Consider the following 21,278-nt stretch of genomic DNA (forward strand, 5'->3'; position numbering starts at 1 on the left):
GGAATGTGACCATGATTGAATAACTCACTTAACAACAGAGCAGGTGAACAATAAATACTATTAGGTATATATATATATATATATATATATATATATATATATATATATATATACAGTGGTGTGAAAAACTATTTGCCCCCGTCCTGATTTCTTATTCTTTTGCATGTTTGTCACACAAAATGTTTCTGATCATCAAACACATTTAATCATTAGTCAAATATAACACAAGTAAACACAAAATGCAGTTTTTAAATGATGGTTTTTATTATTTAGGGAGAAAAAAAAATCCAAACCTACATGGCCCTGTGTGAAAAAGTAATTGCCCCCTGAACCTAATAACTGGTTGGGCCACCCTTAGCAGCAATAACTGCAATCAAGCGTTTGCGATAACTTGCAATGAGTCTTTTACAGTGCTCTTGAGGAATTTTGGCCCACTCATCTTTGCAAAATTGTTGTAATTCAGCTTTATTTGAGGGTTTTCTAGCATGAACCGCCTTTTTAAGGTCATGCCATAGCATCTCAATTGGATTCAGGTCAGGACGTTGACTAGGCCACTCCAAAGTCTTCATTTTGTTTTTCTTCAGCCATTCAGAGGTGGATTTGCTGGTGTGTTTTGGGTCATTGTCCTGTTGCAGCACCCAAGATCGCTTCAGCTTGAGTTGATGAACAGATGGCCGGACATTCTCCTTCAGGATTTTTTGGTAGACAGTAGAATTCATGGTTCCATCTATCACAGCAAGCCTTCCAGGTCCTGAACCAGCAAAACAACCCCAGACCATCACACTACCACCACCATATTTTACTGTTGGTATGATGTTCTTTTTCTGAAATGCTGTGTTCCTTTTACGCCAGATGTAATGGGACATTTGCCTTCCAAAAAATTCAACTTTTGACTCATCAGTCCACAAGGTATTTTCCCAAAAGTCTTGGCAATCATTGAAATGTTTCTTAGCAAAATTGAGACGAGCCCTAATGTTCTTTTTGCTTAACAGTGGTTTGCGTCTTGGAAATCTGCCATGCAGGCCGTTTTTGCTCAGTCTCTTTCTTATGGTGGAGTCGTGAACACTGACCTTAATTGAGGCAAGTGAGGCCTGCAGTTCTTTAGACGTTGTCCTGGGGTCTTTTGTGACCTCTCGGATGAGTCGTCTCTGCGCTCTTGGGGTAATTTTGGTCGGCCGGCCACTCCTGGGAAGGTTCACCACTGTTCCATGTTTTTGCCATTTGTGGATAATGGCTCTCACTGTGGTTCGCTGGAGTCCCAAAGCTTTAGAAATGGCTTTATAACCTTTACCAGACTGATAGATCTCAATTACTTCTGTTCTCATTTGTTCCTGAATTTCTTTGGATCTTGGCATGATGTCTAGCTTTTGAGGTGCTTTTGGTCTACTTCTCTGTGTCAGGCAGCTCCTATTTAAGTGATTTCTTGATTGAAACAGGTGTGGCAGTAATCAGGCCTGGGGGTGGCTACGGAAATTGAACTCAGGTGTGATACACCACAGTTAGGTTATTTTTTAACTAGGGGGCAATTACTTTTTCACACACGGCCATGTAGGTTTGGATTTTTTTTCTCCCTAAATAATAAACACCATCATTTAAAAACTGCATTTTGTGTTTACTTGTGTTATATTTGACTAATGGTTAAATGTGTTTGATGATCAGAAACATTTTGTGTGACAAACATGCAAAAGAATAAGAAATCAGGAAGGGGGCAAATAGTTTTTCACACCACTGTATATATTTACTAAAGTATAACACTATTGTTTATAACAGTATAAACTGAGAAAGTAGGTAACTTTATACATATAGAGATAGTTGTCTCACACACAGATATATGGTAGTAACGGTAAATACGCCAATTATAACAAGTAATACAAGGAAGTTAATATACATAACTATTTTAATTAACAGACAAAATTAAATATTAAAACATCAACAAAGAGAAAAAAGCAAAAACAAAAGAAATGCATGAAAAAATAAGGGCAAAGTAAATGAAAACAATCAAAGTTGTAAATAAAAAATCATAACCAACCAAGTAAGTATAAACATAAATGAAAAATATTAATTCATGTGTTACTGTGATGTAAAATTGTTTTGCCATAGGTTAAATAAGAATCAACAAAAAACAAACAATGCACGTAATGAAAGCAAAAACAAAAAAAACATTATTTAAAGGATCACTAAAGTTTGTAGTATCAGCAGAGTGGTTCATATAGTTAATGTTCCCCAACACAATGTAGTATGAATATCAGATATGGATAACTGTGTATCTTCAGGAAGGACCAATGGGTTTTGGAAAAGAATTAATTTGTCAGGGCCACAAAATTAAACTGGTGACTAATCTGAATTAGCCAAGAACCTTTATGTAAACAAATGAAAAATATGTTCAAATCAATAGCAAAAGTGGTCAGCATGGTGACACAGTGGTAGCGCTGCTGCCTCGCAGTAAGGAGGCCTAGGTTCGCTTCCCGGGTCCTCCCTGCCTTGAGTTTGCATGTTCTCCCCGTGTCTGCGTGGGTTTCCTCCGGGTGCTCCGGTTTCCTCCCACAGTCCAAAGACATGCAGAGTAGGTGTATTGGCGATCCTAAATTGTTCCTAGTGTGTTCTTGGTGTGTGTGCCCTGCGGTGGGCTGGTGCCCTGCCCAGGGTTTGTTCCTGCCTTGCACCCAGTGCTGGCTGGGATTGGCTCCAGCAGACCCCCATGACCCTGTGTTAGGATATAGCGGGTTGGACAATGACTGACTGACTCAATAGCAAAAGTATTATTAACTTAATTTGTGGAATAATAGGAATACTCATGTAACTATATATATATACGAATACACACACCCAGATACAGTACATCCAGAAAGTATTTACAGCGCATCACTTTTTCCACATTTTGTTATGTTACAGCCTTATTCCAAAATGGATTAAATTCATTTTTTTCGTCAGAATTCTACACACAACACCCCATAATGACAATATGAAAAAAGTTTACTTGAGGTTTTTGCAAATTTATTAAAAATAAAAAAAACTGAGAATTCACATGTACATAAGTATTCACAGCCTTTGCTCAATACTTTGTCAATGCACCTTTGGCAGCAATTACAGCCTCAAGTCTTTTTGAATATGATGCCACAAGCTTGGCACACCTATCCTTGGCCTGTTTTGCCCATTCCTCTTTGCAGCACCTCTCAAGCTCCATTAGGTTAGATGGGAAGCGTCGGTGCACAGCCATTTTAAGATCTCTCCAGAGATGTTCAATCGGATTCAAGTCTGGGCTCTGCTGGGCCACTCAAGGACATTCACAGAGTTGTCCTGAAGCCACTCCTTTGATATCTTGGATGTGTGCTTAGGGTCGTTGTCCTGCTGAAAGATGAACCGTTGCCCCAGTCTGAGGTCAAGAGCGCTCTGGAGCAGGTTTTCATCCAGGATGTCTCTGTACATTGCTCCAGTCATCTTTCCCTTTATCCTGACTAGTCTCCCAGTCCCTGCCGCTGAAAAACATCCCCACAGCATGATGCTGCCACCACCATGCTTCACTGTAGGGATGGTATTGACATGGTGATGAGCGGTGCCTGGTTTCCTCCAAACGTGACGCCTGGCATTCACACCAAAGAGTTCAATCTTTGTCTCATCAGACCAGAGAATTTTCTTTCTCATGGTCCGAGAGTCCTTCAGGTGCCTTTTGGCAAACTCTAGGCAGGCTGCCATGTGCTTTTTACTAAGGAGTGGCTTCCGTCTGGTCACTCTACCATACAGGCCTGATTGGTGGATTGCTGCAGAGATAGTTGTCCTTCTGGAAGGTTCTCCTCTCTCCACAGAGGACCTCTGGAGCTCTGACAGAGTGACCATCGGGTTCTTGGTCACCTCCCTGACTAAGGCCCTTCTCCCCTGATCGCTCAGTTTAGATGGCCGGCCAGCTCTAGGAAGAGTCCTGGTGGTTTTGAACTTCTTCCACTTACGGATGATGGAGGCCACTGTGCTCACTGGGACCTTCAAAGCAGCATAAATTTTTCTGTAACCTTCCCCAGATTTGTGCCTCGAGACAATCCTGTCTCTGAGGTCTACAGACAATTCCTTTGACTTCATGCTTGGTTTGTGCTCTGACATGAACTGTCAACTGTGGGACCTTATATAGACAGGTGTGTGCCTTTCCAAATCATGTCCAATCAACTGAATTTACCACAGGTGGACTCCAATTAAGCTGCAGAAACATCTCAAGGATGATCAGAGGAAACAGGATGCACCTGAGCTCAATTTTGAGCTTCATGGCAAAGGCTGTGAATACTTATGTACATGTGCTTTCTCAATTTTTTTATTTTTAATAAATTTGCAAAAATCTCAAGTAAACTTTTTTCATGTTGTCATTATGGGGTGTTGTGTGTAGGATTCTGAGGAAAAAAATGAATTTAATCCATTTTGGAATAAGGCTGTAACATAACAAAATGTGGAAAAAGTGATGCGCTGTGAATACTTTCCGGATGCACTGTACATACATATGTATTACACATTCACATACTACCAGTGCATCAGAGTAGTTGTACCTCATGAGTTGTAGAGAATCTCAATTTTTTAAATTCTCAGTTAAATGTTCTAAGTATTAACTAGAAAATAAAACAAAAAAAAAAAAAAGCAAATATAACTAAATACTGAAATGGGTAAGAATATCAATAAAATTGGTGAGAATAGGTAACTGACCTCTAGAACAAAAAGACTTTAAAATGTCAAATAAGAAGAATTATATCACATAGTGAGTTATATAATGCTTTGGAGAAAAACAGAAACAGTTATGTATGAACATACACATCAACAAACATTTTGACTTACATGTTAACTATAAACACCATACTCACAGCTAACCATAGGGCTGGAGGTGATGGAGAATCAGAAAAGGGGAGGGAGTCCAACTGTGGTCTATTTCGAGGTAGCAGGAAACCTTAGAAATAGTCTAAAGAGATATACTACATTTATGTTTGCATTTGGGTTCACTGTAGAAGGAAGCTGCATAAAGTGACGCTTGGTTAAAATGTGTGATCCAATATGTTGGACAAAATAAAAATATGCAAATGAAATATACAAATAAATGAAAGTAACTGTGAAATTCATCACAACGTGACATGAAATGTGAGTATAATCAATAAAATGTGTCAGGAAACATACATTTTTTGCTACTTTTTAATGTATCAATTATGTCTTCATTTTTTTATTTGGAATAGAGTGGTATTGTACTTGACCTGGGGATAGACAAAATTGAAAGGATTTAAAGACTCGTTTTGAATCAAAATCTATGGACTGTGACACCTGACTGCATTATTTGTTTACTCAGACAAGGCTATTAATGGGACCTAAGTGGTTTTCCTTACTTTGATGAATGAGCTGAATGATCCATAGCAACCACTTTGCAGTTCAATAGAAATATCTAGATATCATTAATATGCTATATGAATCCCTGATGTATTGTCATGAGATTTTACCATGTAGATTATACAGTAATATTGGTCAATTGATTAAATAATCATTTTACCTTTTCAATAGATTAAGTCCAGAAAAAGACTGCATCAGTTAACAAGGGAAAAAGAGGAAACCTGTGATACAATTTAACATTTATACTTCCAGCAACTATTGGCAGATAGATCTGTAAGTGAAAGGCCGACTTTTGTTGTACTACCATGTTAATGAAACTGATGATTTATACTAATACTAATTTTTTACAAAACAAATTCTATCAATAATTCTCTGACTTTCTAATTGGAAATGTAAACATCTCTGTAAATAGTCAAAATCTGAATAAAAAATGGTTTTTGATTGAAAAGTTTGCATCTCTGGCATTGAAAGGCAAATAATAATTAGTTACTAATTAAGCAGGAAGTATTTATAGTTTGGATTTAAATATTAATAATTTGTGTGAAAATCTCACACCTTTTATTTTTGGGTTTCTGAAAATAAGAAAACCTTTTTTCAAACAGGCATAAATTGTTTTCAGCCCTTATTTAAAAAGTAAATAATCATTATATTTTGGACAGAAATGAATGTAAGGAGAAGGCAGTTTGAACAGAGTAACACTTAATAAAATTAGTTTCTTCCCATTTGTAGTAGGCTACTATCTCCCAATATTCATTTAAAGAGTTAAAAATCAAAAGTTTTTTTTCCTCAGCTTTTGTCGTTCGGAAAATCTGACAGATTATTTAAAATTTCAGCTTTGCGTACATATCCACGTACAAGTATTCAAGTATTACACCATGCTGCAGGTGATGTTTGAGCACAGAAATACACATAGGTGGTTTTAATGTAACATACTGTTTCCATATATGCTTAATTCAATTTAATGATCACTGACAAAAGACAGGAGACCGCCTTGGACAGGATGCAAGTTCATTGCAGGGTACAGTGACGCACACTTTATACTTGTTCAGGGTCAGATTTTAGAATTACCAGTTAACTTAAACTTAACATTTTTGGGAAAGTGCAAAAATTAAAATTAAAATTAATTTTTATGTTTCTTTGTTTAGCCATTTACATATATTGTAGTGCTTAAACAGTTGTTCCAGAATACAATTAAGAAAGACAATTAACTGTAGGTGAAGACTGATTTTCCAATGCACTCTTGCCAGCAGTATAGGAATGGCATGATTTTGAGCATTTCAGAAGAACAGAGACTGACATAAGTTTTAATCAGGCATGGGCATTTTGAATAAGAACTTAACTAACTATGGATTTAAACCCTGGTTCTTAAGTACACATGTGGTGTTGGGATTTTACGCCACCCAACTTTTTAGTCAAGGCCATTTGTAGACTTTAAGTGATCTCTTTTTTAATTAGGTGGATTGTGTTTGCTGTCAATCTTTAGTAAGAAATACTAAATAGCACATACTTTCTTTGTAGGTTAGATGTTTTATGAAGGAGAGCAGCATCACTTTTCGAAGTGTTCATTTTAGTATTGGTCTCTTATTTTTGTAAAGACTTTCATATCAATGACTACACATGGCTGATAATAACACATAATTGATGTCTTTTTCATAAAATGCTTTAATATTTATATCATTATCTGTACTTTTTTTTTACATATTGAGAATAAAACTAAGTGTCCTATGAGAACAAGGAATTCAGTTAAAGCAAACTGTCCCTCATTAATAAAATTTTGAAAAGAAAAACAGAAGCCACAAGGGGCATTGGAAGACCAAGTTTAATAACTTTCAAATGAACAGCTGGATGTTTTAAGGGTAGTAGAGGCACATTTTGACATATTTGGAGTTTTTTTTTGTGGAATAACAGTCAAATGACTAAAGATTGACATACTAACATACTTAAAATCATAATAAAGGTGTTCATAAGGTAAAGACCATAACTAAAATTTGTAAAATGCTTCATTTCAAAATTCCTAGAAATTATTAACTCTAAAACTATGTTGGTCACCATGGTCTGTATATAAATAAATATAACCCTAAAGTAAACAGTAGTCACTCAACTTCAGGATTTCGTTTTAACTCCATTCTGCTTTGTAAAAATCATATAAAATGTGCTAATGTTATGAGCATTCAGTTTGGGGCATTTTTTTTATTGTAATTGCCTAATTATTGAGCATGGTGTGCATCAGTCACAGTGACCATGGCATCACTTATTATGGAATAATTGTTGTCCCCCTAAAAAATAAAAAAATACTCCCATAAATTTTAATTGGGGCATGACTTAAAATAGTTGTATAGTATTTTTATTTAATTTCTCCAAGGAACCTGTCTACCATCAAAAGAGACATGTTTTACTAGCAAACACTCTCTTAGATAACCATGCATATCTTAAAAAAATTAAGCAATGTTTTACATGCAGTCATTTTGCTGGCTTTAAAAAAAGGCATAAAATAAAAACTGAAAAAGTGAAACAGGAGATGAAAGAGAAAAGTCTTTGTCAGAAACCAGGAAAACAATAAACCAAAAGCACCAAAGCACAGTACAAGCACCAAAACTGGCTATTGGTCTTTAAAACCACTTTCTATTCTGCTAAAATACATTTTTAGGAGTACTACATTTTGGACAAAGAAGATAATATATCAGCATCTAAGTAGCAGTGACCTGCAGTAGAGCATAATGCAACTTATGGGAGCGATGTGTTAGCAATGTCAATGTCAATTTATTTATATAGCACATTTAAAACAACATAGGAATCCTGTGGCCAAAGTGCTTTACAATAAAAGAAGAAAAAAAACATACAATTTGTAAATAATAATAATAATAAAATAAATAATAAATAGAAGTAAGATTACATAATCACATTGAGGAAACCATCAGTATTACTGAAGGTCATGGAAAGCAAGTGAATATAAACGAATCTTTAATCTTGTTTTGAACAGTTCAATTGTAGACGACTCCTTTATGTAATGAGGTAAAGAGTTCCACAGGCGAGGAGCAGCAGCTGCAAAAGCCGTGTCCCCTTTAGTTTTACACTTGGTACGAGGGACAACAAGAGACAACTGACCAGAAGATCTGTAAAGCACACAATTCAAATAAATTGGCAGAAGCAAGCCCGTGTAAAGATTTAAAAACTAGTAACAAGATTTCAAAATCAATTCGAAAACTAACAGGCAGCCAGTGTAAAGAAGCTACTATTGGAGAAACAGAATCAGACTTTCTTGCCCCAACCAGAAAACGAGCGGCAGCATTCTGGACCAACTGTAACCTGCATATCAGGGATTTGCTAATCCCAGAATACAGCAAGTAATACTGTAATCAAGGCAAGAAAAGACAAAAGCATGAGTAGCTTTCTCAAGATCCCTAGAAGATAAAAAAAGGCTTGATCTTACCTAAAAGATGAAGCTGGAAAAAGCAACTCTTGACTACAGAATTAATCTGTTTCTCAAAAGAGAGGTTACTGTCAAAAATAACACCAAGATTGCAGACTTGATGTTTGCAAAAGACAGAGAAAGAGCTGAGAAGTACAAGACCAATTTGGGCTTTAGCTGATGGACCCACTATAAGCACCTCCATTTTATTTTGATTCAGATGAAGAAAATTATTAGCCATCCAGGATCTTAGTTCAAAAAGACAGTTGTGCAATTGATTCATTGCAGAGTTGCAGATGGGAATATAAACCTGTGTATCATCAGCATAGCAGTGAAAAGAAATGTTAAATTTCCTAAAAATAGCTCCAATAGGGTGAAGGTTTATAGAGAATAAAATAGGACCCAAAATGGATCCCAGAGGAACACCACATTTCAGAGGAGCATTAGACGAAAAAGAGGAATTTAAAGTCACTGAAAAGTATCTATCAATTAGATATGACCTGAACCAGTTAAGAGCAGCCCCTTTAAGCCCAACAAGATGTTCAAGCCGCAACAGCAATATCTCATGGACAATAGTGTCAAAGGCAGCAGACAGGTCAAGGAGGACAAGGACTGCAGCGCCACCAGAGTCAGTAATAATGGTGGTCTTAGCTAAAAAAAAGTTCTCCAAATAACATCACCCATAAAACAGAATGGGAAAACAACCTGGCAACAGAAAAAAATAAAATAAAATAATAGTAAAAATAATTACAACTCCAATAATATTTTAAATGTTAAAACTTAATGTATAAACTTCTATACTATAAAATCCAAAATACGTATAACAGCCTTATTCAAACAGAACTAGCAATTAATGACTGTATTGAATATGTTCTTTTTGTTTTTTATTTGTCTTTTTACACAGTAAATCGTGTTACCTTGTTAGCGAGCCTTGATATTAAGTATGCAAGTGTGACCAGCAAAACGAGTTTCACATTCTTAATAAAAGTCTAACAAATAATGGGTTAGCTACCTCTAGATCTGTTCTCCAGTATTTGGGATAGCAGGATTTTTTGGTCTCTGTTGTACATATTTTACTGTTTTTAAGATGTATTCTCTGGCTGACTTAAAGAAATAAACAAAAAATATCGGGTCAGCTTCCGTATGCCAAATGTATATAATTGATGACAAATACAATTAGTATATTCATTTCTCTTATATTGTAAATTGTAACTGTAATGGGTAGGTTTGGTGGATTAGAACCATACTGTAACTTATTATCATTTCTCTTTTAACATGCCACATTCTGCTACGTCAAAATGCCAAATTGCTTGTGCTAACAATTATCAAAATAGTTATTGCGGCTTTCAAACAAAGACATACTGATTGTGTGATCTGAATCTTTAATATAAAAAAGGTCAGAGGAGTGGAAAGCATGCTTTCAACTTCTTGTAATTTGTTACTTTTCTTCCTTTACAATTTAGAGTTGGAAATCAGCTTGATATTATGTTGTTAGACTCTAGTAGGAAACCTGAGCACCTGGTTACTGGTTGGCTTTGAATTAACCCCAGTCTAGAGTGCATTGCATTATTACTGTGTCTTCAGGTGCAATTTTGGTATTTGCAGACCAACGAGATTAAGTAAGTCAATGACATTTTTATTTATTTTATTTACATATATAGAGAAAATGATTAATGAAGCAACATAGTTCCATGTTTCCTGTAATATGCAAATTCCCATTTCTCCACAGCACCATCTTATGGTTTAAAGTTCAATTCAGACTGATAATATTAGTTACAGCAGTGCACAAAGATTAGCTCATTCAAATGTGTGTTGTCAAGGTGGAGGGTTGCCTATAAAAAATCTTTTAAGATGGTTACCTGCTTGATGAGAGAGACCTAATGACAACACCAAAATTAAGTTACTCCGTATCAAGTTTGTAGCGCATTAAAATATGGTATGCAGATTTGTAACACTTCAGTTGTTATTCTTTTTATGTATTTTTCTAGTTTGATAAACAAAATAGCACTGTAGTATTAATTAGAGTTTCTAAATCTCTCTTTAATGATGTATCCTTCTCTCCAGATGTTTTAAGTACAGTAACATTCCTAAAACCTGGAATAGATTTTTTTAATTTATTATACCTAATGCAGAAAGTGCAATCTTCATAAGAAACATAAGGCACTCATTCTGCTTTTAATACAGGGTGTAACAGATCCTACCACTAGTGTCAGCAAATTAAAATTTAACTTCCAGTTTAAGGAACTAAACCATCCATGTTGGTATCTGGACTCCTGCTGTTGGGCTGGGTAGCTTGACTGATTGTGGGTTTGTCGCAGTTTCCCTTTGAAGAGTGTTGTTCCATTTAATGAAATGCTTTTGCATCTTCGACTTTGGTGGTTATTTTATGCCTCCACTGACAATTCTGCTCCACAAAATATATATATATATATATATATATCTTTAATTCTCCACTGTTCTAACCAAAAGTAAACAGTAACTTTCGTTTTATATTAGATTGTGTTTGCTAAAGAAAACTATTAATTATGCCATGTCTTGTCTAATGGCTTACTTAAACATCTGGGTCTTTTCAATTCTATGTGGTTAACCCGACTTTAAACATTCCAGATGACAGTAGATGCAGTTCTTTCCATTATCATTCCTAAAAATTTCCATCTTCTTGAGGGAGCCATATATTTTGGAAATAAAACTATCCAACCTTAGGTTAGCATTGCAGCCAGCACAAAACAGACCTGCTTGGTATAGTACCTATCAAACTTTTTTTAAGGTGTATAAATGCGTTTGTGCATGAAATTTACAGTAGTGATATTATTTTTAATCTAATCAGGGTATGTAATATATATTAAATATTTTTCAATGTAATCATCAATATAAATGGAAAAAATCTGTATTTTTCATCCTGAGTGAGTTGAAATTGGAAATTCTACCTAAACATGTATTTCAACATCATCTTTATAGAGGTTTAGAAATTTCTTGGGTCTGCAGATTTTCCAGATTCACTGGAAGAATGAAGGTGCCTTCATGAAGTTATTGAAACCCCCTGAACTGCAGACTTGTTCAGTTTGAGTGCTTTCAAACCATAGCTGTGAAGAAATATTTGTAATTGTAAGATAATACATTTAGTTGCTTCACTCAATGCAGCAATACTGTGGTATGAAGTAGCACATCCACTTTATACATGCTTTCTTTATTGTGAAAAAGGAGCTCCTTTGATAAGACCCCATTAAATAATGTTGTTGGTGAGGAGTTACTTTTACTCATGTTTCTGTTTAATTTGCATCTAGTGCTGGTTATTACCACTTTAGTCATTATGTCACCATAAGGTTTCCATGGGTGTACAAACTACAGCCATTATGCTCTACATGTCTTCCACTGTTTTAGAAAATGAAAATTACAATGCAAAAGGATATGTGCCTTGTCAGATATAAAATTCTACCTATTTGTTAATCTTCTGAGACTATTTATTCTAATACAAGTTACTATAGGGCAAGAGCCTATCCTTATAGAATAACGTGCAAGGCACAAATAAACTACATCAAATGTCTGTTTATTGCTGTACATGTTTTCAAAAGCTTCATATATGGGAATATCAAAACCACAGAAAAAACTTCAGTAAGGACATCTGCTAAATGGAAACAAGGCTGAGCATGCCAAACAGAAATGGCTTTTTAATAAAGTAGGTTGCTGTGGTGTTTGACTTGTGGCACTGAAAACTGTGTAGCTTATGTGCCTGTGTCTGTTTGGTTTTCTAATGCATGTGGTGAGTTTGCAACAGCTCAGTGAAAATATACTGTACTTTCCCCTTCCCAAGCACCTCTGTTTCTGCAAATTTTTGTTACAGAATATTTTAACGTTTTCAACCAAAATCTATTATTAAATAAAGGGCAAAAAACAGAGAAAAACCTATGTGAGCATGGAGAAAACATGTATATCAGTTACCAAGCTGGGACTGAAACCTGGTCTCCTGGAGCTGTGAGGCTAACCACTCACAAGACACAATAAAAGCTAGAATATCTGTCTTAATTTTATAAAGATACTACCCAAGATTTGTATACTTGCAGTTACGTTGTTCAAAATGAGCTGCAGAAACCAACAAGAAGAATTGTTTGAATGGCATATGATCCGAATATGTGACTTGCTTGAAAAAGTTATGATTTTTTGGCATTGAGCTTACAAATGGGAGGAAAACATTTGTTTTTAAAAAATGGTATAACTTTGTGCTGTTATAGGTAGCTTGAATTGTTTACATGACTGGCTTGCATACTATCTTTTCTGAAAGCAAAATTCAAGGGGAATAATGCTTCTCAGCCATACTTTTGCCAGTTTATTTGTAAAATACTATTAAGAATACAAGCATTCTTGATGGTACTGATGAACCTAGGGAGAGAATACATAAAGAAGAAAAAAATAGTTACACAGTGGTCAGTGGGGGTGTGTAGCTGAATATTTAAAAAAAAAAGCATTAAAGTCATAGTGGACTCAGAACTCACTTCAACTAAGCATGCATAGGTATTGAATTGTTTAGCCAACTGCATTCAAATGTAACAATGTTTAACTTCTAAAGTGCATTTGGGAAATCACATCTTGAATACTGCGGTCAGTTTTAATCTCCATATTGCATGAAGAATACTACAACATGAGAGAAGAGCTTCTAGACTTAACTCTGAGACCATGGCATATGAGTTATGATAAACAATTGAAGGAGCTTCCTTTACTAATCTGAAACAAATGAAGAATAAAAGAAATTAATGACAAGACTGTTGAAAAATATAAAGTGAATAAATAAGATGAATGCCTTCGGTTACTTTAAAGTACATTATTCCACAAGAGTAGGGGAGATCAAATGTAAGTGTGATGAAATATCATTATGGTACCACAGAATTTTGTACATATACTTTTTTTAGAGTTTGTGACAATTTGATACCCTTTTTTGAATGGTTATTTTTCTCAGGTAATGTTTTTTGTGGGGTTTTTAATGGTGGAAATCACTTGAAATGCCTTGTCTTCTCACCCCACCTATGTAAGACAGTGGTCCACAGAAACATACACTCTTATTGTTAAATCATTTTTAGAAATAGAAACCTAAAGTATCTCCTTGAAGAGTTATACCAGTTATGGGCAAAGAAATTATGTTAGTCTTAGGACTTTTCACAGCATTATTCATTAGCTAAGATTTTAGTTTAGTGTTTTGGCTTTGACAATTAATTTGGTTAGCCTTTTGGTTCTTAGACCCCAGTCTATTGATTGAATATGATTTTGCCTGTCCCTTTAATGTTTTCCATTTCCTGGTACAGCTTGCACTCCTAAAGATTCGTTTTTGAGCATTAATTATTTTCTAGGCATTCACAACATTAGGCAGGTTTGAGTTGATTTTTTACAGAGATAGTTATGGATTTTGATACTAATTATAAAGATTCCCAACACTCTCAAAATTAATTCTGGGGTAGCAGGTATCTTTAGCATTATAATGGAAAAATACAGTTTACAAAATGGATAGTCGAATATTCCTGTTGTGGTGTTCTCATCGTCAAGGTATCCATATTTCCTGGCATAAGCTTTTTTGAATCTGTTTTTTAATACAGTGTCACTTTGGTTTCAAGGCAGGTACTAACCCTGAAATGTACACCAATTGAGCAAAGTGCATGCTTACTCTCACCAACCTAGTTTAGTGCTGTCAAATAATATAACCTGCACATCTTTTAAATATTGAAGAAAGTGGAAAAACCTTTACTAATACACAACAAACAAGAAAAATGCACTGCAAATGTCGATTGTGCATATTTAGTTTTTTTATTTTTGTTTTCTTAATGCTTCTGTCTATTCTAGGTTTATGACTGATGCTGCTCGTCGTGAACAAGAGTCTCTGAAAAAGAAGATTCAGCCAAAACTGTCATTAACGTTATCAAGCAATGTGGCCCGTGGTAGTGTGTCCACTCCTCCACGCCACAGCAGCGGCAGCCTTACTCCACCTGTTACACCTCCCATCACACCATCATCTTCATTCCGAAGCAGCACACCTACAGGTACATTTTGTATAAAATTTTGTTCTATGGTGACTGAAACTAATTAAAGCAACATGTTGAACCAATCAATAAGAGCTTATAAGAGGCTTTTGTATTTATCTTGTAGTTTTATTGGACTGGGATCTGATTGATATGTCATATATAATTTTGCATTGATTCTAGTATTGGGTGCAAGGCTGGATTAGAATTACACATTTCATTTAAATTAAGATAAATTCAGATATTTTTGTACACCTGTAATAGTTACAAAAATTAAGAATGTATTAAGTCTAATAGGATTACCTGCTGTTGGTCACTCCAACTTGGAATAAACTGCCAATAAGCACTTAAGAATATAAAAAACTAATTTTTATTGATGTGTAAGAAAGGAGTAATCAAAGGGAGACAAAAGAAGAACATTAAAGGAACAAAAATATTTTAAAATCACCACCACAATGGACCATATAGTTCATGGTTATGTTCTTAACTAACACTACTCCTGACTACAGATTCACAGTGTTCTGGCATGTGAAATTGCCATTTAAACCAAAAATATATGCTTGTTCCAAAGCGATGCCCAGAATCACTTTTGAAGCCAAGATTCAATATAACGTCCTGGAGCCACTGTAACAGAGTATATTCTGACATTTTCAGATTTCATTGTGGGAGTTTTGTACTGCCATATGTTAGCTTGCCTGTTCTCCATTCTTCCTCAATATTTCTATTGGCCTTGGAGAATCCCTTGTCTAGGCTGCTTCTGCAGTTTTCCAATCCCTAGCAACCACATTCTATCTACACCGTGGTTCAGGGGTGCTCTTCCTTCACTATTGTTGGATTCTCTTTCTTTAAGTGGCTTCTGTAAAATCTGAGTGTCCAGCCATTTTGATAACACCTCTGCCTGTGGCAACATTTTACCATCCAAGTAACCTTTAAGAAGTAACATCCCTTCTTCACTGCCCATCTATTCCATCTAGCATTCACACAATAATTTTAAATCCACCTAATTCACTTTTTGTTTGTGAGTATCATTATTTTAGTTAAAACAAAAAGTGAAAAATGTTTAATTTCAAAACTACTAAGCCTGTAAGAAAATGTTTTCTTAACAAGACAGGACCGACACATATTTCTGTGTAACTATACTGCTGGTTCAGGTCATTATTTCCTTTACAAAAAAAATTAAACACTCAGATGATAGTGTTGATTTACATTATTTTTGCCTTTTACCATTTTTCTTTCAAGTGTAGAAACATAAAATGCTTAACAGCAAATATACTTAATCTTCACTAGAGCAGAGTATACCATCCATCCATCCATTATCCAACCCGTTGAATCCGAACACAGGGTCACGGGGGTCTACTGGAGCCAATCCCAGCCAACACAGGGCACAAGGCAGGAACCAATCCTGGGCAGGGTGCCAACCCACCACAGGACACAGAGTATACCTCTTATTCTTAAATTAAGTTAATCCTGCCTGCTGTAGTTCTGCAGCAAGTGTGTGCCAATGAATTAAGACACTTTCTGTTAAGCAACATTGTAATACAGGAATGTATAAATCACACTGAAAAAACTGAATGATTTGTATGCTTATAATGCTTTCTCAGGGTAAATACATGGTAGATTAGACCAAAGCAATAAATTTACATAAGTAATTTGGTGGCACTGGAGCCACATACAAGCATACTATGTATACCATTTGTTGCTTTATTGATACCCTCTTCCTCCAAAAAGCACTATGTGGCTTGTTGTCTCATGGCCTTGGAACCCCTGTAGATTTTTTTTTCTGTCCTCCTGGCCATCAGACCTTACATTATTATTTGTTACTTACTATTTCCTAATCTTATTTTTATATTTTTCTTTTTCTTTCTTCATCTTGTAAAGCGCTTTGAGCTACATCATTTGTTTGAAAATGTGCTATATAAATAAATGTTTTTGTTGTTGTTTCTTTGACACAACCAATTTTTCTTTCATAATAATGATATACTTTAAAATTATAATTGTATAAATTTAGTATACAAAAAAAGTTCAGAGTTATCTTTGGTTTGTTGCTGACATTAAGTGGTAGAACAGTTACAGACAGAGTAGAATTTGTGTGTCTGCTAGTACATTAAAATCCACAAATGAAATGAAGAACAAGTATGAGGCTTTCACTGAATAAAGTATGTTCTCAGCACATAAAAATTTGATCATGTAGGTTCAAAGACATGCTTAAAAACATATATCCAGTATCAAGGAAATCATCCTCCTGTCCTTTTATATAACTCTGTCTTAATCAGATTTGATTTTGGTTGTTGTCAATAGCAATTACAGTTCTCCACAATTTTGAATTTGAAAAGAAATTAAAAACAGGTAAAGCTGACTTTTCATTTCTTCTCACACATTTCTACATTGTTTATAGTTATTATGTATGTTATGTTTACATTTTATGTATTTATTTTGCTATGTTTTTGTGTACTATTCTAAGGAGACACGCAGGTAAGAAGTTAGTGTTTGCACTATCTACACATAACAGTAAACTTAACCTGACCTGACATTAATGTTGTTCCAATGTTGAATCACATTGTAGAAATCACTCATTTTTGAGTACATGTGGCCTTGGGTTGCACTGAAAATGCTTTTTAATGGAAAAATTGGCAAAAAATGCATAATACTTAATTACTTGTTTTACTGAAAAAAGTTTTTAAAACGTATTAATAAAATAACAGTGAAGCAACATTATTATACTTTAAATCACAAAACATAAATGACCCATGAGTATGTAAACCTTATGCATAAATATCCTATGGTTTTTGATAATGGTACAGTACCTCATAGAGTTGGAAAAGGCATAATGATAATATGAAAACACAAAACTTAAGTGATGATTGTGAGACATGCTGTTTCCACTGAGAAACGTCACTTCCTCCTCCCACTGGCTTTCCCAGTATTCCATGTACTCGGTTAAATAGACAGTTGCAATATAGCACCTTTCATGTACTAGGGCTTATTGTGCGGCTGCAATACTGGTTACATTTGGTGATTCATGAATAAAAGCACGTAAAATTATTGAAAATGACGATAAAGTACTTTGCCTTGTCATTAGTGACAACTAAAATAGATTGTTTCAATACAAATGGTATTACTGAATACACAGTTTTACAACTGTATTCGTCAAGGCCATACTTTCTGTGTCCTTGAGCATTGACTATCATTTCCTTATTGTAAGTTTTTTAGGTTAAAGATAAATATTTTTCATAATAGATTTACTTTTTCCCTACATGAACAGATGGATGGATGGATGGGTAGATAGATGTATACATTTTAATATAAGGTATTTCAGTATATGGCTATTTAGTTGTTTCATTTATTGCATATTTAAAAAGGATGGATTGAAATTGTTGTATTAAAGTTGTCATTCTTGGGTGACAAAGTTGCACAGATACACTCAGGGGTTTCCAGAGAGAGAAACTTTATTCAAATACAGCCAGAACAAACACAAGTCAGCGTTCAGCATGTTCACAAAGTGTTTAATACTTCTCAAAATGCAGCTGTATTGCAATATAATGCATTATCGTTAACTGATTTTAGATGAGCATTGAAATTAACTGATTTTTTGATAATTATGTAAATATCACTTGTAATACTGATATGCTTAATTTGTAAATGAAGAACACAGTCCTGTTGTTTCTCCACACCAGGGTTAATATAATTTCATAGGAAGATTCTCAGTTCTGTTTAGATAAATAATATGGTTGATACCATACCAAAAACAGTGCTTAACACTCTAAGAGTGATTGTAAAATTTTCTTAATTGAAAATACTATAGTATCATTTACAAGACAAATATCATGGTTTCTGTGCTATGATCATGGTGAAAACAAATCAAAAGTTATTATGAAAAGTGTGTTTTTTAAGGTAGAATGTGAACTACACAATTATAGGTTTCAACTTTGTTAAGAAATGATATATCTGAAATCAGATCCAAATTATATTGCAGTAGATGCTGTTAGTGGTAATGTTTTTCAGGTAAAATGGGAAGAAGAGTAGTCTTAACAAGAGGTGTAACTTGTTTCCTTCTTGCTTCCTTTAAGACTTAACACTAACAACCACTCATGGATCCTTCATGAAAAACTCCTCATGCATCTATCAAAGCCAACCCTTCAACGACATTGAGTCTCTAATTGCTAAGAAGTTAAGCTCCGTAGGAAATTGTGCTTAAGTTTCAAGAACAACAGTCACAATAATTGTAGACCTTGCTGGTATGCCGTTTCACTGAGTTATCTAATCATTGGTTTGTTTCAAACTAGTTGTTACAGAATATGAACCAATGCTATGCAGTAAAAAATCACTTCTTTTTATTTAATGCCTTAGGATAGTGACCACCATTCAAATGCGTTTTATAGCCACAGAATTAGGACACCGTTACTTACATATATGAGGGTGAGTCAAAAATTAGCCGCACTCTGGTTATTTTAAAACTTCTGTTGGCAGCACTGTCTTATCAGCACTTTCCGTACGAGGTCCCTGTCTCCCCAATCACTGCTGTGCAGGTGTGAACGTGTTAGTCAGATCATTTGCAAGTATGATGTGAGAAACAATGGCTGCCCCACTTATGATCTGCAAGAAAGAAGAGCGACGTGCAGTGATTTGTTTTTTGTTGTTTGCGGATGTGCCTGATGCCGATATTTATCAAAGACTTTGTGCACAGTATGAAGAAAGTGTTTTATTGCAAAGAAGTGTGTATAAATGGATAGAGAAGTTCAAGGAAGGTCACACAAGTGCCAGCCATGAAGAAGGAGCTGGACACCCGTCCACTTCCATGACGGATGACAAGTGACAGTAGATGATGTGGCAAATTATTTGCAAATCAACCATGGCTCTGCCTATGCAATAATACATGACAAATTTGGGTTTTTTGAAAGAAGCCCTACGAGGACGAAGATTCACGTCTGATGAAGTGGTGAAGACTGTGGTGCATTTGTGGCCTGCAGCTCGGCCTAAAGCACTTTTTAATGAAGGAATACGAAAGCTTGTTGACAGATGGACAAAATGTATTGAAAAGCAGGGAGATTATGTTGAAAAAATTATGTATTTGTCTTTTCTGATAAAAAACTCTACAGCTGGAGTATGGATAATTTTTGATTCACCCTGTACTAGCTTTGGCTCATACATTTGAGTGCACATTGTGAAATGTTACATAGTCTGGTTTATTATTAAATAAATCTATAACTTCATTGCTAATCTTACTTGCAGGAATAGTATCAGACAGTGTGATTTCTGAATTGTCAGAACAGCTTAAATTACAAATGAAATTCTAGGACTGTGAGTAGCTGGGAACGTCTGGCAGACTCCCCTGTCAGAAGTAGCTTCAACTCCCACCTCCAGCAGAACTTCGACCACGTCCTGAGGGAGGTGGAGGACATTGAGTCGGAATGGGCCATGTTCCGTGCCTCTATCGTTGAGGCGGCCGACCAGAGCTGTGGCCGTAAGGTGGTCGGTACCTGTCGTGGCGGCAATCCCCAAACCCGTTGGTGGACACCAGAGGTGAGGGATGCCGTCAAGCTGAAGAAGAATTCCTATGGGACCCTTTTGTCCTGTGGGACTCTGGAGGCAGCTAATAGGTACCGGCAGGCCAAGTGGAATGCAGCTTCGGTGGTTACTGAGGCAAAAACACGGGCGTGGGAGGACTTTGGGGAGGCCATGGAGAACAACTTTCGGATGGCTTCGGGGAGATTCTGGTCCACCATCCGGCATCTCAGGAGAGGAAGCTGTGCAGTGTCAACACTGTATATGATGGGGATGATGCGCTGCTGACCTCGACTCGGGACGTTGTGGGTTGGTGGGGGGAGTACTTTGAAGACCTCCTCAATCCCACTAACATGCCTTCCAATGAGAAAGCAGAGCCTGGGGACTTGGAGGTCACCGAGGTGATCAAAAAACTCCTTGGTGGCAGGACCCTGGGGTGGATGGGATATGCCCAGAGTTCATCAAGGTTCTGGAAGTTGTAGGACTGTCTTGGTTGACATGCCTCTGCAACATCGCGTGGACATCGGTGACAGTGCCTCTGGATTGGCAGACCGGGGTGGTGGTCCCCCTATTTAAGAAGGGGGACCGGAGGGTGTGTTCCAACTACAGGGGGATACACACTCCTCAGCCTCCCTGGAAAGTCTATTTGGGGGTCCTGGAGAGGAGGGTCCGTCAGATAGTCAAACCTCGGATTCAGGAGGAACAGTGTGGTTTTTGTCCTGGTCGCGGAACAGTGGAGCAGCTCTACACCCTTAACACGGTCCTGGAGGGTGCATGGGAGTTTGCCCAACTAGTCTACATGTGTTTTGTGGACTTGGAAAAAGTGTTCGACCGTGTCCCTCGAGGAATCCTGTTGGGGGTGCTCCGGGAGTATGGGGTACCGGACCCCCTGATAAGGGCTGTTCGGTCCCACATTGCCAGCAGTAAGTCGAACCCGTTTCCAGTGGGAGCTGGACTCCACCAGGGCTGCCCTTTGTCACTGATTCTGTTCAGAACTTTTATGGACGGAATTTCTAGGC

At 36.2% G+C, this 21,278-nt stretch overlaps 2 protein-coding genes across 2 annotated transcripts in view; one reads left to right on the forward strand and one right to left on the reverse strand.

Moving 5' to 3' along the window:
- Nucleotides 1-21,278, reverse strand: part of tax1bp1b (Tax1 (human T-cell leukemia virus type I) binding protein 1b) — a 1,153,251-nt gene that overhangs the window by 937,058 nt on the left and 194,915 nt on the right. The window lies entirely within an intron of this gene.
- jazf1b (JAZF zinc finger 1b) overlaps nucleotides 1-21,278 on the forward strand; it is a 301,891-nt gene that overhangs the window by 217,546 nt on the left and 63,067 nt on the right. The window contains exon 3 of the mRNA XM_028818229.2: nucleotides 14,582-14,778. Coding sequence (XP_028674062.1) covers nucleotides 14,582-14,778 — 197 coding nt within the window. The remainder of the gene's footprint in view (nucleotides 1-14,581; nucleotides 14,779-21,278) is intronic.

Source organism: Erpetoichthys calabaricus, chromosome 13 (assembly GCF_900747795.2).
Source record: "Erpetoichthys calabaricus chromosome 13, fErpCal1.3, whole genome shotgun sequence".
In the NCBI taxonomy this organism is placed as follows: domain Eukaryota; kingdom Metazoa; phylum Chordata; class Cladistia; order Polypteriformes; family Polypteridae; genus Erpetoichthys; species Erpetoichthys calabaricus.